Source organism: Halichoerus grypus, chromosome 14, assembly GCF_964656455.1.
Source record: "Halichoerus grypus chromosome 14, mHalGry1.hap1.1, whole genome shotgun sequence".
Lineage (NCBI taxonomy): Eukaryota > Metazoa > Chordata > Mammalia > Carnivora > Phocidae > Halichoerus > Halichoerus grypus.
Window position 1 is genome coordinate 10,787,820 of NC_135725.1, and position 18,733 is coordinate 10,806,552.

An 18,733-nucleotide genomic window follows, 5' to 3' on the forward strand; every position below is an offset into this window, starting at 1 on the left:
AAAGATTCCAGATATTACAATTTTACTCAGAAAAATTCCGACTGTTCTGAAATCATGATATTTCTAACAAAATATTTATGGAGGAAGCAAAATAAATTCTTCATTCTGAATGTTTATTATAGGCATGTCTGAATTCATCTCTTATATACATTTATTACCAAATTTGGGATACCTACAGAAGAGATAGCAGTTAAGATATTTTATTTGTCTTCTTGATAGACTTAAGGTATCATACCCAGAGTTAAACTCTTTATGTATTTATGATTACAGGAATAATTTTATATGTATATTTAGATTTGCAGAGGAGTTAAATAGAATCTATTAGCAGTGTAATTGAGGCCAAATAAACAAAGCAACATTCTGAATAATGCAAACACAGTAAACGTTTAACCTCCTGCCACCTTGATAAAACCTCTTAAATTATTAAATCAATATACCTACACAAAACTGACATACTGTCAGGATAATGGAAACTTTAGATTTTTTAAGTCAGATGCCAGATAAATAACTTTTCCTTTATATAAAGAATTTGCCCACTTGTCCAATTCCTCTGGTTGCAAAGCTTGACCCCAGTAGCTGCTTGTGATTCAGAGAATTCTGAGGCAGTACAAGTAATGACACTTGGATAATGGGCAGCAATTTAAGGGTGTCATGCTTCAAGGAGCCAGCCCATCACAAGGAAAGCTGAGAAATGGTACCCTGTGGCCAGGCAGCCAGATTGAAACTGAAGTGGTAATTGATATCATGGGCTATCACTCTAATGGGATTGTCACCCATTGATCTGAAATATTCATTTTTTAATCACGGGCAAAGAATTGGACAACTTCAAATGACAGCTCTCTATTCTCAGGACTTGACACCCAGGCTACCAACATTGTTCTTTTCAGTTCTACAAACGTGACAGCATTTAATGCAATAGAATCAATGGATGAAGTTACACAGGAAAGGTCAAGTGAGAGGTTTCTTTTTGGCTCTTCTGTTATATTGCACTAGCTGTTGAAACAATTCAGTCAGAAAACAGTTTGGCTTGGAAAAGACTGGAAAAATAAATAGACTGACATTATGCAATAATCGTTTTCTAACAGCTGAAATAGCGTCAGATCTATAACCAGTCCGTTGAGAGGAGAGAGCTGCTGCTTTTTTTAAATGTCGTCTGACATCTTTGACACTAGATTTCTTCCATTTTGGTCAACAGCAGTGTTTTCCCCCTATCTTGCTCTCTTCTTTTTGGTCCAGCTTGTTTCTGTTTCTGCAGAAGAGGACACCCGCTAGCCCTTATTGAAGTCGGGTCTACAGTGGTGTTATTTCAAAGGGTTTCTTTCTTTCTTACTGTGTGCTGAGTTGGAGGTTGAACCTTGACTTTTGGGAAGTGTTGGGTTAATTAGTACCAAAACCATTTTTGTCTTTTTTAATATATAAGCAAAAGCCATAGTCTCTCAGCAGACATGAGGAATCCTTTGGGCATATGTATACATTCACACACACACACACACTCTAAAATTTTTGAAAAAAAATTTGCAGATGTTTTCCTTCCTTGCCTGTGCAGGTACATAGAATATAAAAATTGCCATTTTTTAAACTTTATAAATGGAATTTATCCGACTGAGTAACCAATATTGGAGAATGTCCCTTTGAATAAAAGACTGGTTTTAGTCTTTTTGCAAAGTTTGACTTGGGGAGGAAGGAAGTTGCATAAGGAAAATAAATATTGGGCTGATACCCAGAGAAAATAAATGTTAGTGTGCATTTATTATTTCTTTATGTTTATATGGGCTTCAAAAATGCATAGAACAGGGCTTTTATCTCTTTTTCTATAATTATATGTGATTATTACATGCCTTATCCATAATAGAATTGTACATATTGGCCCATTTTTATTTTGGGGATTTTAACGTGTTTTTATATTTGGTACTTCTTGATTGCCTGAAGGTAGTAAAATGTTGGTTTTTCCCAGTTAGCTTTGAGTGTAGATTTCTAATCTTCTGGAGAAGTAAATGTGTTAAAAACGTGGGTTACTTTGTAAAACTACTGTTCCATTTAGATATGGAAATTCAAAAATAAAATATCTAATTTTCCTGCCATATCTTTTTTTATACCCCACCAACTCATAGCCACATAGCCCCAAATTCATATGTAAATCCAAATTCATATGTTCCAAAAGGTCAACAGTACAGTATTTTGAAAAATTTTTCAAATCCTGTAATATTCCGGGATCTTTCAGAAACAGGTACCTTGCTAAAAATACATCTTTATTAAATAGGTATACTGCTGAATAGAAGGGGATTTGTTGCTGCACATTGTATAGAATATTTCAAATAACAACATCTACTTATCTTTGTCAACAAATAGGAGTGTTAACTAGAATTCATTCAATACATATTTTTTGAGCCTGGTGCCAGGTACTATTTCCAGGATGGTAAGAGCCTTGTTCTCTACAGGACATAATAATAGGATTTGCAGTAGCCTCAGGCCAAGAATAATTAGCAAAAATAGTAAACTTTGTCTTTTGGCAAGGAACAGTTTTTGATACACTAATAATAATAATATAATAATTTTGAATGTAATTTTTAGGTACTCTCTATGAGTATACTCTTGCGTGATTGTTAATATTTATGTAACATCTGTATCGAAGATTGATTCTATGTGACATAAAAAGCTTTCATTCATAAGTTTTTAAAATTATGATCATTTTACTTCTATAGCACGTTTTCAATTTTTGAAAAATACCCCTATAAAAGAGTATCCCGTGACAGTGACAGTATTAAATTTAGTTTCTTCCTTTATAAAATGAGAATAACCATTTCCTCTAATTCTTAGGAAGGCTAAATGAGATAATGTATGTAAAATGATTTAAGAATTTGTGAAGTTGGATTTCAAATACAAAGAATATTAGTATAATCAAATTGCCTCTAACCTCAGTAGGCAGCTTTTTCTTGTGACAGGGAGCATCTATTAAAGGTTAAAGTAATGAAGGTGGAATGTTTTGCAGAGACAAACCTTTTGGCATTGATGCCTTTAGGGATTTAAATAGAATTATGGAAAAATAATAACTGCTTCCAGGGAGATGACAGCTACCTTGTGGGCCCCTGTATCAGTGTCACAGTATTTTTTTGGAGCTAGCTGGACTCTGGAGAGGTCAGCAAAGTAAACAGTTGCACTGAGGGGCCAGGTCACTCAAATGTGGGTTTCTCTAAATGGTCAACTGCTTTTAGGCTCGAATTGGGGCTGTGGCCTTCCCACAGCTTGTTTTAAGGGAATAGAAAGGGCTCAGCACTGAGTCCATATTGTGTGTGATGCTGGGGTGGGAGGTGGGGTCTGGCACTGGAATGGATGGAAGTGTATTAGATTTAAGAAAGTCTATTTTGGTGGTTATCTCTTTTATATATAAGTAATAATGAATATTTAGAACAAAAACAGTTTTGTGAAAAAGGAGAAGGCCTATAATTTGAACTGTAATGCCCTTTGTTTTTATTGACATTATGTATATCTGGAGGGTTTTCCTTTTAAGGACAAGGAGATGTCAGGGGGACAGTATTTAAGTCCTGCCCCCTCCCCCAAACACCCCCAATAGATTCACTATAGGAAAACAATTACAAATGGGGAATAAAATGCTTTCAGTTAGAAAAATTAGTTCTGCATTTGTGTGTTCAGTAATAGAACTTGTTGAAATGTATATTAGAAGCAAGAAAGGAGTCTCCAAAGTAAAATTCTTTGTGTTGACATTAGTGTTTGTGTTTTCCCACAGTAACTTTTTTCAAACTTTGTTTTTGTTTAGCATTTAGAAGAAGAAAAACCGGATGGCCTTATCAATGAAGCTTCTAGGTATTCATATTTAAAGTATATATTGATTACTGGCTAATTGGAAAGAGAAAATTATTATGAAAACCAAAACCAAAGTGAGAAATATAAAAACATAGTCAAGGAAAATTCGTTGTCTTTTTCCCCTGTAATTGAATTATTGCTACTTATAATGGTCTGATAACTAAAATTTTATTTAAAACTTTTATATATAGCATAAAATGAGTGTTGGGCACAGCAGTTCTTTGAGAGGAGCTTGGGAGCAGTGAACATTTAAAACTGGTTTTTTGTTCTTTTATGATTTCATTGGGATTCAAGAGGATTATAAAGAAAAGAGTTGGTTCACTTACTGCCTTCTTCAGCAGTAATTCATTTGATGCACGTATTCACTGTTACTCAGAACAAAAGAAATACGGAAATAGTTTTAATTGGCATTTAGAACATTTTTTTGTTTAAACACCTTTATGTTCCTAATTGGGTTGTCTTTAGACTTAGAAATATTTAAATCAGTTTGCCTACCCTAAGCAGATTCTTGCTAATGGGGGAAAAAGGCTTTGGGATATACCACAGTTGCTAAGTCTGCTGCTGGGGTTAAGGGAGAGTCTCCCTGCGATTTGCTAAGTGTGATCCAGACATAAATAATAGACTGCAAACAAGCAGTTGGCTCCCTCTCATTCTGGACTATGGTGCTCTGTGGTGCTGTAATCCTGCCTGAACACTGCATTGGGTATATAGGTATGATTCAGATTAGACTGAACTTAAACATTTTTATAATTTTTTTCCTTATTAAAATATATTTTTTATAGAAAATGTAAATAAGCCAAATAGAAAATAGTGAAGTGTCATAAAAGCCACAATAAAGATGGGGCACCTGGGTGGCTCGTTTGGTTAAGTGACTTGATTTCGGCTCAGGTCATGTTCTCTGGGTGTGAGATCCAGCCCCGTGTCAGGCTCCTCGCTCAGGGAGTCTGCTTCTCTCTCACCCTGTTCCTCTATCCCTTCCCCCACTCGCTCGCTCTCTCTCAGATAAATCTTAAAAAAAATAAATAAATAAATAAAGGTAAATGTAAAAGGCTTCCAATTTAAAGATAGTAACTGTTTATATTTTGAGATGTCCACATTAAATCTTTCTTTTTTTTTTTTTAAAGATTTTGTTTATTTGACACAGAGAGACACAGTGAGAGAGGGAACACAAGCAGGGGGAGTGGGAGAGGGAGAAGCAGGCTTCCCGCTGAGCAGGAAGCCCGATGTGGGGCTCGATCCCAGGATTCTGGGATCATGACCTGAGCCTAAGGCAGTCGCTTAATCAACTGAGCCACCCAGAAGCCCCATCCACATTAAATTTTTATCCATAGAACACTTACTTAAACAGAAATGGGATTATGATGTACATACTGTTGAAACTTGCTTTTTCAATAAATTATTTTTGAGAATTTGGCTATGTCCTTTGACATAATTGGCTATATCTTCAGGTAGCATAAAACTGGAATTAGGAATAAATAGCCTAGTGATTAAAATTTCCTGAAGAATTGAAAATTTAAAGAATCCTCAGCTCTACTTCTCCTGTTAATAGAAAATAGAACTTATATTTATAGTAAGCTATTTTGTTATCTAGCATTCTGTCAATGGGACAGAATAGCCTTCTTTAACTTGAATGTCTGGGTATCTATTTTACAGAGAAAAACATATTTATAGTGATGAAGAAGATATTTGTTCAGGATCCTGATGTATCTTCTGAAGTGTGGTTTAAAAAAAAACTGTTTAGTGTTAATGTTAATTTATTTTATTTCTTTAAAAATTCCATGTGATAACATGGAATATTTTAGTCAGTGGACTGTCCATATTTTTACCATATTGAATATCTGAATTTTATGCATTTCTTTACAAAGAAAATTTTGAGTTGAAAATGATCCTTGATTATAAACTTTTGGGGCTTTATCTTTGTAGTTTCAGAGTAGCAAGTGAGAGCACTTAGTAAATATTTTTTGAATGAATACATATGAAATCTGAATTTATATAGTGATGGATGCAGTTTATTCTTACTGTTTGAAGAATGATAAATAGGAGTAAAATCAATTACCATATAGAGTACTATATAGTTCTTAATGCTATTTGATCTGAAGGAGATGTTTCTATTTTTAATTTCTTAACATTTCTCTTTTGACATCTGTTCTTTCTTTGCTAATTAGGCAAGTTGCTTTGGCAGATATCATCATCATTAATAAAACTGACTTGGTTTCAGAAGAGGATTTAAGCAAATTAAGAACAACCATTAGGTATGAAGTTTTAAGTGTTAACTACCTACAAATCCAAAGTGTACTATATAAAAGATGTTTCCTGTATTACCCTGTAGAAATTTAAGGTTCAAGGTTGACCTGCTTCAGGTGCCATTCTGGAATCATTTATTGTTGATGCCTAATTGACTCTTATGTAAAAATAAATATATAAAATCATTCCCCATTTCTTACAGAATGTAGTTAGAATTCATAGACTGATACTCAGGGTCTTCTGACTCCATCCTCCTTTTTCTGTCTCTCTTTGACTCTTTGCCTACAGGAAGTTCTCTGACTTTACTCAGGATGACTGACTTTCCCATGGATGCGTCTTGCCATAATATCCTTTCTTTACTCTGACATGTTCTCACTCTCACTCTGCCAATCCTTGAATTCCTTCATTGTCTCTGTTTTAATTTGCTTCCTTTTTTTTTTTTAAGCCATTTTATCCGTTCTGTAGTCGTCCCGTCACCTCCTTTTCTCCCTCGCTCCTCTGTGAAATCTCCCCTGTCTCAGGTGGTCTCCTTTCCCTGAACCCTCACTGACTTTGTCTTCCTTGACTGTCAGCTAAACGTGCCTGTCTCGCAGCTTGCTTTAATGTCTTCACCGTCCATGGCCAAGGTTGGTCAACATATGTATGTTAGTATGAATGGTACTCAAATATATGCTAAATGATCCACAGTCACTTGGACTTTTCAAATGAGATTAGAGTTCAGGGACTTTGAATTATCTTTTAAGACAATTAATAAATGCCATCTACAAAGAGACATCCAGTAGCTTTTATTATTAGTCATCTTTAATGGGTGTAATCTGCTGGCATCAGATTTTGGTTCTGTCAGTACCAGTTCATATAGTACGTTATAAATTGAATCAGTAAAGGTAAGGCTCATGAGAAGACTGGCTGCAGTGATGAATGATTGAAGAGGAAAGAAATTCATATTTTTCTGCACATTTTCTGCACATTATTTTAATGTTAATATCCTTTGAGTCTTTACTATAAAAAACTGTAATAATATCTCCACATGTAGGGCAGGTAGTGCTGCATAGTGTTTAAGATGATGGACTTTAGAATCTGGTTGGCTTCTACTCCTTGGTCTGTTTCTTGCTGTGTTCTTTTTAATTCTCATCTCTAAAACAGGAAATAATACCTACTTCATTAAGTTTGGTGTAAGTGTTCATGAGACAGTGTTGGTAAACTGTGCACAGTGCCTGACACATAGTAAGTGCTCTGTTAGCTACTGTTATCATTATTAGAGGGTAATTTTTTTTCCTGGTTTACATAGTAATTTCAAGCTACAACGAATAAAAATAGGAAAGAAATAGAAAAATGGTTGATATTTTTGAAAAGTCTAGAAAGATGAAAGCAGTGAATGGAAATTACTTCTTTTACCCCTTTGACTCTGGTCTCCTAAATTTTGTTGGCCAGCCTGCTCTGTACAGCAAGACAGGAAAGAATTTGGACACAGGGCTTTGATAGATTACAGACCCTTTGGATTTTGACCCTCCATTGTACATCAGACTTGCAACTGACTGGGCGTTGGATTTGGGGAGTTGGAAGAAGGTGAACATATCTGAGAGGAAGTGGCTATCAGGTTATACAGTATATTCAAGTAGAAAAGATTAAGAACTTTGTGAAATGGTAGAGAGACTTGCCTTAGAATCATTGTGGATGGGAAACCTTACCCACGAGAATAAGCTTGAACAAAAGGCACATCTATTCAGCAAGTAACGCTGAAGGCAATGGAATTGATGGTATAAAGATAAATAGATGAGGTGTATAGTATGTTGAAAAGAATTTAACAAGTATTTTTAGTGCCATACAGAGGGAGTCCTGTTTCGTTATCTTAGTAATATCAGAAAGGGAAGGACCGGCAGAGTAGGTAGAGATTCTAGTTAGGGAACGAAGAGGTTATTTTGTGGAACAACCTGGATGCCTGACTTAACTGTTACTGTGAAAACTGAGGACAGGCTGGGGGAAAGCCACTCACAACTAGGTTTTTATTTCTAGCCTGTGTATAGGCATTTCCACGATGTGTGCTTGTGGAAAATTGAGTATCAGTAAAAATCTTGATTTATCTACTCATTTGAGAACATTAGAATTACTGGCTATGAATCATTTTTTCTAACGTGAAGGGTCTCTTTATAATGCACAGAGTATCCCCTAGTCAGTCAGTTGTGCAGTAGATTTTTGCCTGTCATGTTTTAATACCTAAGTGGAATATACCTGATTTATGATTAGAAAAAAAATAATAAGCTATAAAAAATGTAAGTTTTGTTTTTCTGTTTATTTTTTTCTCCAGATATATTTGTATATGCTTATTTCCTGTTTTAGAAATAATATGCTTTACGATCTTTAAAAAGTTTAACATTTACTTTTTTACCCTTTCTTCTTCATTTTTATGTTTATTTCAGATCCATAAATGGACTGGGAAAAATTTTAGAAACACAAAGATCAAGGTACTTTTAAAAGCCGTTACTAATATTGACAGTAAATAATTTTAGTTAATAATAATTATTAACTAATTGGTAAATATGCTTGATTCTTTTCTAACAAAGATACATGTGCCTTTTTTAAAAACGGGGCCCCAAAATGTTTTGAATGTTCTTTATAAATTAGTTGGCATATTTGGTTAATATGTTTGCTTCTTGTTGTAGCAAGACTCTGTACAGAGCCATGGTAAGACTGGGTAGCTGTGCTTTTGTTTCATGAGGAAGAAAACATAGGACTTTTCATCCACTCAGAAAAGTAACCAGTATGGAAATCTCTAAGAGTGTATTATTAGGAATCATCTTAGCTTGAGGTACTTAAATGGCATTCTAATATTTTCTAAAAACTTCTAAGTTTTTTGTATAGCTGCAAAAATAATCTGTCATGTAAAAAGAGAGGAACCTTTATCTTTAAGTTTATCTTTATGTCCATTTCCTGTAGGTTCTTCTGTCTTTTTATTCTGTTCATACAGATGTGCAGTACTTTATAAAATAGACGTATTCTTGAAACATCTGTGAATTGTATTTCTTTGGATTGAATTCTGTTTTCCAATGAATGCTATTATGATTTCAGAAAATTTCTTACAGGGATAATGTCGTTAAGCTCATTTTTTAGCAAGAGTGGTTCAGCAGCTGAGAGACCCAGCAACATGCAACCAGCAGCTGTGGGGCTCAGGGCTGGCAGTCCAGTGCAACGCAGTCCTTAATTCAGAGGTTCTTTCCTTGGAAGTGCAGCAGCGGGCTTTGCTCGGAGGCTCGTCTGCGCGGCGGAGGTTAGAGGTGCTGACAGACTGCCCTGGGCAGGAGGCAGTAGCGGGGGCAGCTGCTTGTGTGCGTGCGGACAGCTGGGGAATTAACTTGGTGTGCATTCTCAGAAGCCGCTCATCTGCGGACGGAGGTGGCAGAGGGATGCCCTTAGCGTAAGTCTTCCACAAGCAAACGCCGAATGTGCTCCCTGCATTTCAGATTCCAGTGTAGAAAACCTCTGATCGCCTAACTCATACCAGAGCCATTCCTCAGTTATTGGTCTTCTTTCTCTTGTATTTTACCATTTTCTTTCTCCCTAAATTTTCTCTTCATTACAAAGTGACACACAGACAACCACAGAAAGCTGAAATAAGTTTTTAGAAACCGTATCCATCAATAGCTGTGGTTCCGTTGTAATAGCATTTATTTGGTTCATATTTACAAACATCTCAGATCAGTTTTTAAGGCTCCTGGATTTACCTTGCTTAATTTTTCTTTCTGTTTTCATTTTAGACCTTTATGTCCTGCATAAAGGTTTTATCTTGAAGAGATTATTGTGTAACAATTTTGATGGTTATATGACATTTCTAACAGTTCTGTTATGTTTATAGAACAGTAAACATATAGTGATTAAATTTAGTTGCTTCAAATGGATGAATGAGCAAATGAATAAAATCTCCTTTTTTTTTTTAAATTATTTTTCCTGTTTCTTCAGTGTCTTGTGTTTGTCATTGTATCTGAGAATCTAGGGACTTTCTGAAATAGTACTTCCTTGCTGTGAGGACTGAAGTTGGAGTAGGATCTTTTTCAGTGAAGATCAGACCTCCATGGTAGAATTCTTACCATGGTCATGAATCTTACATTAAATATTTCCCCCAATTCCTTGAGGCACAGCAACTTGAGCTTCCCGGTTTAGAAACGAGAGATCTGTTTTTTTTTTTTAAAGATTTTATTTATTTATTTATTTGACAGAGAGAGACATAGCGAGAGAGGGAACACAAGCAGGGGGAGTGGGAGAGGGAGAAGCAGGCTTTCCCGCGGTGCAGGGAGCCTGATGTGGGGCTCGATCCCAGGACCCTGGGATTACGACCTGAGCCGAAGGCAGATGCTTAATGACTGAGCCACCCAGGCGCCCCGAGAGATCTGGTTTTTAACAAAATGGTTGAAATCACTGATGGAAGGTTTGTTTTATTGTGTTTGGTTTTTTGTTTTTAAATTTTAATGCCTCAAGCATTTTGTGGTTGACAAACGCTGATGGTAGTAAAACTGACAATAATAAGACTGCTGTAAGCATATGTAGAAAAGGCTTACCTTCAGTATTGAAGTTGAGAAATAAGAATCAGGTGTAGCATTGTCTTATTGGTAAGACTGAGTTGACTTTGAAGCAAATGGAAGTTCTAATGGGCCACAAAAACTTCAGAAGTAGGGGTGGAAGATCAGAAGAAGAACCATTCTTATTTCTTCCTGACTCCTTTTTAATCTTACAGATTTCAGAGGACCGAACAGAGGAAAACCAAAATCCAGTTGTTCAATAATAAGTTAATCAGTTCAACAAACTATTGGGCATTCTATTAGTTGCTAGGCATTTCTTGGCTTGTTGAGGATTTAAGCAATGGATAAGGCAAAAACTCTGCCTTTGTAGTAGGTGATGAGTCATTTGGGGGAGACAGAAGTAAACAGGCAAAACCCAATATATTAAATATTATCAGTATAACAGGAGTATTAATTATGTAGGGTCCTATAGGAACAGGAACATAGAGGAACAACTACTCAGCTCTTCTTGATGATAATTCAGGAAATTTTGACTGAGAATGTGATTATCGACCTCTTGAAGAATGAATAGGATTTTTTCAGATGAACAAGAGTAGAATGGCTTTTTAGCCATAGGAAGATTTTGTACTCCAGGGACCTGTGAGTATTTTAGAACAGCTAGAGCACATGGTGTGTGGCAGAGAGAAAAAGAGGTGTGACTGAAGAGATGGAGAACTTTCCACAAAGGATCTTGAATGCAATGACATATATTTTGAATTTTTTTTCTGTGGGCAGCAAGGAGTCAGTGAAAGGTTTTAAAAGCAGTATGAGTCCTGGGAGGATGGAATATGGTGCAGTTCTCCATGGAAGGAAATACCAGAAGGGGGAGCAACTTGTGGGTGAGGTAGTGAGAGCAGGGATTGGGTAAAAGGTGTTGAGTTGAGTTTTGTAGATACTGAGTTTGAGGGGCCACTGGGGAAGGCCTTCAGAAATCTGGTTCTAGAGTTCAGGACTTAGCCATTGGATGGGTTTGACAGTTCGTAGATCTGGGATTAGCTGGTGGCTCCTGTTTAGGAGACTCATTGAACTTTGGAAAGATGACTAGTAGACACTAACCCCGGGGTAGCCACTGAATTCCCCTCCCTACCACGTAAAAACTAATGGTGGTAGTCTTTTTATTTTTAATTTTGTATCACTGTTTTGAAAATATCTGATGTTATTATCTCTAAAGGAGGAAATTAAGTATATTTTATGCCATGGAAATTAGTTTTCTAATTGGATGAATGAAGGAATTTATTTTCCATGGGGGTACTAGATTTGGGGCAGGTCCATGGTAACTCTAATCTGGAACCTTAGACTTTTCCTGTTTTACTGTCCATTGAGAATCCGGTGAGATACAGTGAGAGACTGGTATTATTTTATTCACTGTAGATTTTTTTTTTTGCCCCCTCCCCTCCAACACTGCTGTAGCGCGTCCCCACCCCTCAGTGGTCCCCGTAGTGGAGAGCCCCAGTCTGGTCCAGGTGGGAGACCAGAGCTCCCCCAATCCTATTCCATTCCCCTCCGCACATGTACAGAAAAGAGAGGCATGCACCCTGGCACCCCCAGGACCCCCAGCTCTGCCGCAGGAGCAAGGGCAGCGGCTGGATTGAGGCAGCCTCAGTGGGGACTCTATTCTCTGTAGATTTTAACCTGTACAGATCTAGTGTTGATCCTGTGTGTTTTGGAAATATCAAAAGATTCTGCGTATCAAGCAGAATTATTTCTAAATGTGTGACGTGGATTCTTAAGAACAGTGTCAGAGGGACGCCTGGGTGGCTCAGTCGGTTAAGCGTCTGCCTTCGGCTCAGGTCATGATCCCAGGGTCCTGGGATCGAGTCCCGCATCGGGCTCCCTGCTCTGCGGGGAGCCTGCTTCTCCCTCTGCCTCTGCCTCTCTCTGTCTCTCATGAATAAATAAATAAAATCTTAAAAAAAAAAAAAAAGAACAGTGTCAGAATGAAACTGTTTACTTTATTTAGAAACTTGTGTTTCAAAACTGACTTTTGGTATTCATACAGTTGGCCTGAGTTTTGATATTCAGACAATTGGCAGGTGTGCTTTTTAAACTAGCTGGTTCCTAAGGTAAAGATGATAAACTTGGAGGAGAAGTTCATTCATTTGTCACGTATTAGTACAAATATTTACTCAACTGTCATGGTGAAAATGGACATGTGTTTAATGTTAAGGCTTTGATCTCTTACGTAAGATGATATTTACAAATTTCTTTATGGAATATTTACTTCTTTGATGATTTTCCTGATTCTTTTCATCTAGAATGTCCAGAATTTCCAGTGTTGTTATAGTTTATGAGCATACAACTTTGGAGTATTACTCTTTTAGTAAGATGGGAGTTTGTCTGCCTTGTGCCGGGATAAGTACTCCTGATCAAACAGTATTGTTGCCACAGGCATGAATATTTGGCAGACTGTTGAGAATCAGCAAAGCAGACAGTGCACGTCACTCCTAAGTTAGAAGAGGTGGTTTGGTTTACATGTTGGCATATTTTAAAAAGTCTTGAATTTGACTGTTTTGTTTTCCTTGTAAGAGAACTTACATGTTTGGCAAATTCCTGGACTCTAATTTTGAAATTCATTCTGTTGTCATTTTCCTGAAACATTCCTTCATCATAGCTTTGATTATAGAGAAATCACTGTCCTCTACTGTTTTACAGGCTCACGTAAACATTGGAATTCGTTCACTAGCCTTTGTATATGTATTTAAACCAAAATGAATGCTGTCTGTGATATGATATTCTCTGCCGGTTTGAATCACTGCTTTCCTGATAAGCCACAATTACCTCTAAATAATTCCCATGGAAATAATGTTTATTCAGGTAGAGCGCTAACTGGGATGTTTCAGTCTATGCAACCCTGGTCTGAAGGAAATAAACCATTCTTTGGATGTAGATTAGGGTCTTAGAGTAGTTGTTTGATTCCTTGTATTCTTAAAATACTACCTGTTATATCGTGCAAGGCGGGGAGTGAAGTAAATGCAATGCAGACGTCCTGAAGGTAACGTTTAGTACTACGCCAGGGCCTGCGCTTCACGTCCCGCATTTCATCTTTTGAGTAATAAACTGCTGCTTTGAAAAGTTCCAGTTCTGTAACTGAGGTTTTTTTTTTTTTGGCTGTAAAGATGTATTTGAAATCAAGCTCATAAATTCCAGGATTGAAAAGACAATTGAAAGTATAAATAAAAATATATATAGTTTATTGAAGAAATAATCAAGTAATTTTCTGCCTTGAATTTATACTAGTCACCGTTTTTTGAATTTTATGAAGAAATTCTATTAAAAAATTTTACAACAGGCTTTTTCTTCTTTGCTTGTGATTTTTATGTGTTCCCCAAAATAGTATGATGTATTGATTAAACTTTATGTCTACATTTTTGGCAAAAGAGTCTTAGAGATTTTTTTTTCCTTGATTAATTGAATATGTTTCACAGAATTTCCCACTGTTTACATTGGATTTCTTCCTTTTAGAGTTGATCTCTCTAATGTATTAGATCTTCATGCCTTTGACAGTCTTTCTGGAATAAGGTATGTTTTCTGTATTTTGTTGACTTTTATTGTAATGTACTTCTTACTCCACGGTTGTAGAAGTTACAGGAATGATTTATACAGTTGCACCCTTGATTTAAGCTTCTTGTCATTCCTGTGGTGTACAAGATCATTCCTAATGATACTGTTCTTGGAAGTTTTATTAATTGGATGTTTGGAAATCACAATGCATTTTCCTATAGAAATTTTAGTATAAATCGTAGTTAACTTTAGGGATTCGTCGTTAATACTTCTCCACCGACCACTGTGTGTAATACTTTCTTTCTATGAGAAAAATGGATGAAATACATAAAAAATTTTAGCTTGGGGTATTGCTACACACTCCTCCTTTCTCCTCAGTGATGGATCACTTTCCTGTTTCTTTCCCTGGAGGGAATCTTTTTGATAAGGGAGAAAAACTTATCTTTCTTCAGTATCATTTTTTTTTAAATCATCTTAACTGTTTTTAAGTGTACAGTTCAATAGCGTTAAGTATATTCACACTGTTGTGCAATAGATCTACAGAACTTTCTCATCTTGCAGAACTGAAACTCTGTTGAATGACGGCTCTCCCTGTTCCCCTCCCCACAGCCCCTAGCAACCACCATTCTATTATCTGTTTTTAAGAATTTGCCTACTTTAGGGGACGCCTGGGTGGCTCAGTCGGTTAAGCGTCTGCCTTCAGCTTAGGTCATGATCTCAGAGTCCTGGGATTGAGTCCTGCCTCAGGCTCCCTGCTTCGTTGGGGAGTCTGCTTCTCCCTCTCACTTTGCCCCTCCCTACCACTCATGCTCACCCTCTTTCTCTCAAATAAATAAATAAAATCTTGAAAACAAAAAAGAATTTGACTTCTTTAGATACCTTATACCAATGAAAATGTATGGCATTTGTCTTATTTTAACTGGCTTATTTCACTTAGTCTTCAAGGTTCATCCATGTTGTAGCTTGTGACAGGATTTCTTTCCTTTTAAGGCTAAATAATACTCCGTCATATTGTCCATTCATCCACTGATGAACATTTGGGTTGCTTCCATCTCTTGGCTGTTGTGAACAATGCTGCTACGCCATGGGTGTGCAAATGTCTCTTCACGATTCCTGCTTTCACTTCTTTTTACTATTTTGAGGCATGCCATACTGTTCGGCCCAGCAGCTGCACCATTTTCGTTTCCCACCAGCAGTGCACAGGGTTCTGCTTTCTCCATGGACTCGCCAGCACTCGGTATTTCCACCTGGTTTTGGTAGTAGCCGTCTTCGTGGGTGTGAGTGGCAGTTCCTTGTGTTTGTGCTCTGCATTGCTCCAGCAGTTCGAGGTCATGACCAGCTTTTCATGTGCTTAGTGGCCATTTGTAGATCATCTTTGGAGAAATGTCTATTCAAATACTCGGTCCATTTTTTAATCCCATGGTTTGTTGTTGTTTGTGGCTGAGCTGGAGGAGTTTTTTAATATATTCTAGGTATTACCCCCTCATCAGATATGTGATTTGGAAATATTTTCTCCCATTTTCTCAAGTAGTTGAGTCATAAAAGCCTCGTGTGAGAGGTACCCTCTCAGTGCCCAGAGGAAAGGAGCATCCTTATCTCTGAAGACTAAGGTACACACGGAGGAATCACGAAACAGGCCTCTCTGAGTATCCTCCAGTTTACTACACTTGTTTCATACTCTGTCCCATCGTTTCTTTCCACAACCTTCCACTCTTCATCAAACATAGCATAAAAACGCTCAGGTTTAACCATTTCTTTGGTTCTTCATTTCTTTATGAAGGCTCTTGTGTCACATAAAACTTACATAAATAGGGGTGTCTGACTGTCTCAGTGGGTCAAGTGTCTGACTTGCGGTTTCTGCTCAGGTCCTGATCTCAGGGTCCTGGGATTGAGCCCTGTGTTAGGCTCCCTCTCCCTCTGCCCCTCCCCACTACACACTCTTTCTTTCTCTCTTTAAAATAAATAAATCTCTTTTTAAAAAAACTTACATTAATAAACTTGTACCCTTTTCTCCTATTAATCTGTGTTTGTCAATCTAATTTTCACACCCAGCCAGGCACCTAAGAGGGTTGAGGAAAACTTTTTCCTTCTTACACAAGTTGTTGGCAGTTATTTTTAACAACATTAAATATTGAACATAAAGAGCGTGTGATTTTTCAAACATTTTCTAAGGTAATCTCATTCCACACTTGTTTAAGAACAGTGATAATGCATTAGTGACACTTAAAGAAGTAGCTATTTAATGTGATGCCCTCTCTGTGGCTCAGGCCTGTGCATAACTTTTCACTGTGCTCAGTTGCAAAAATGGAGAATCCTTTTCTGAGCAACCAGCTGGGAAGGATTTAATTTGACACTTTCTCTACTAAGACCCCATCCTGTGAGGCTCATTTCCCTCCAACAGTTCCTACAATCCTTTTCTCTTTTCTAAACTCCCTGTTACTAATTTACCCCTCACTGTTCTGCAAAGCAAAACATCTGCAAGGTTTTAAGTCTTTTTCCTCCTCCCAGCCTAACCCATCAGTGTCCAAATGTATGCTACAGTTGTTAAGGTTATAATTGGTTGTGCCATATTGATCTTCTTGCTCTTTTTCGTATCAGAACAATACATTTTTAAGATTTTTTGTTTTCTCTCAGTCACTAGCAACTGACTATATAGAAGGCTTATTTCTTAATATTACTTATTTCTTAATAAATAGATATGTTTAAGGGAAAACATTGATAAAGGAATAAATATACCCTTCTAACTTTCTTTAGGTACTAGCCTTATTTTCACATTAGGAAGCATGGGACAAGTTGATGAAATTTGGAGCAGTAGTAAAATGCTTACGTGTATTTTTCTAGGCCGGTAATAGATCTGTTGGAATTAAAAAGAAATCTGCTGACATATTTAACCACACACAATAGTGTCGCTGAAGATTAGGGTTTTTTTTCTGTATTGTGTGTATATATGTACATGTGAATGTGTGTATATTTTTTAATTGAAGTATAACATACAATGTTTTATTATTTTCAGGAGTACAACATATTAAGTTGAGAATTCTGTATCTTACTCAGTGCTCACCTCAATAAGTGTGGTCACCAAGTGTCACTATACAACATTACTACAGTATTATTGACTGTATTCCCTGTGCTGTATTTTTCATCTTTGACTTATTTATTTATTTGTTTTTTAAAAACATTTTATTTAATTTTAATTTATTATGTTAGTCACCATACAGTACATCATTAGTTTTTGATGTAGTGTTCCGTGATGACTTACTTATTTTGTAACTGGAAGTTTGTACCTCTTAGTCCCCTTCACCTGTCTCACCCATTCCCGCATCCACCTCCCCTCTGGCAACCACCAGTCTGTTTGCTTGTTTGTTGAATGTGTACACATTGTTACGAAAAATCTTTAAACAGTCTGCTAGCTTTTCTGTATTAGAATGTGTAAATAGCATGTAAAATTGGAACTGTGTAATAGATTGAGTTGTGGAAACTCCCTTCTTAGCTCCATATCTCTAAGTAACATATAAGGTTAAATCGAAAGTATATTGATCTCTGAATTTATAATCAGTTGTTATTAGTTTGCAGAAAAAACTTCAGCATGTGCCAGCAACACAGCCTCACCTTGATCAGGTAAAAAACATCTTTAAAAAAATTTTTTAAGGATTTTTTTAAAATGAATTGGTTCTTTTAGGGCTGTTTTCTTTGAGTCTTGCTAAAAAAAAAGTATTTTTGAACTGTGTTGATAATTTTCAGAATTTGGATGCTTTTGAGGTAATCTCATCTAGCTTCTTAATGCATAATAGGAATTCATTAAGCCAGACTTCTTTAGAATCTTAAGAAATCATGCTTTCTAGCTTCTCCATTCAATAGGTCACTCTTCTGGTGGGAATCACTGCTTAAAAGCAGCCTGGGGGTTCTATACGCAGCCTATTTTTAGCTATGTTGAACTAATAGATTAAAGGAAAGTCTGGTAAAAGCATCTATGGCTTATTTAAATGAAAATTTGAGTTTCACTTGCAGATAGCATTGTAAATTTGAATTCCCTAAGGTGTCCTTCATTTAGGTGCTCTATAACTCTAATTCCTGAGGTAAATATTGACGATACTAGGAACAAACAAAACATGTTTTAACTGTACCCATCTTTCTTTTAAGCAAGTCATAGATGGTGGAGGTTTCGGGTAACTTCTTTGTTCCATTGAAATAGGGTGAGAGCAAGGGGGCATGTGAGTGAGCCATGTACTGTCTTCCCTCCTCTGTCTGGAAACCGTCACTCACTCTTTGAAGCAATACTCATTGTGATGGGGCCACTTGTTTGTCTTCAGTTTGGCTCGTATTTATGGGGACCTGTACAACTGTGTTCCTGGCACTTTCCTCTCGGAAACTTCGTAAAATATTCATCTTTGCATGTTTTTAAAATGAGTGAATGAGAGAAATACAATTCCCTGGCTGTGGAATTTTTGGGAAAAACCAACTGTTCACAATACTCAGTAGTAGTCCTAAAGATGAACCAGAAGCATATTCTTACTGACTTTCCAAGTGAGGGACTATCATCCTAGGAGTCATGTAAAAGATGAAGAATGTAGTAGTCTCTTTCAAGAACCTTTATAATGGCCAGTATCTATACCTAT

At 36.7% G+C, this 18,733-nt stretch overlaps 1 protein-coding gene across 6 annotated transcripts in view; it reads left to right on the forward strand.

Annotated features, from left to right (window-relative positions):
• LOC118535522 (zinc-regulated GTPase metalloprotein activator 1C) overlaps positions 1 to 18,733 on the forward strand; it is a 53,052-nt gene that overhangs the window by 26,494 nt on the left and 7,825 nt on the right. For all 6 annotated transcript variants that reach the window (XR_004917226.2, XR_013443934.1, XM_078062159.1 and 3 more), the window contains 5 exons: positions 3,776 to 3,822; positions 5,988 to 6,074; positions 8,484 to 8,528; positions 14,079 to 14,135; positions 17,684 to 17,735. Coding sequence is in view for 4 of the 6 variants with exons in the window: in XM_078062159.1 (XP_077918285.1) it covers positions 3,776 to 3,822; positions 5,988 to 6,074; positions 8,484 to 8,528; positions 14,079 to 14,135; positions 17,684 to 17,735 (288 nt within the window). In the remaining 2 variants the exon portion in view is untranslated. The remainder of the gene's footprint in view (positions 1 to 3,775; positions 3,823 to 5,987; positions 6,075 to 8,483; positions 8,529 to 14,078; positions 14,136 to 17,683; positions 17,736 to 18,733) is intronic.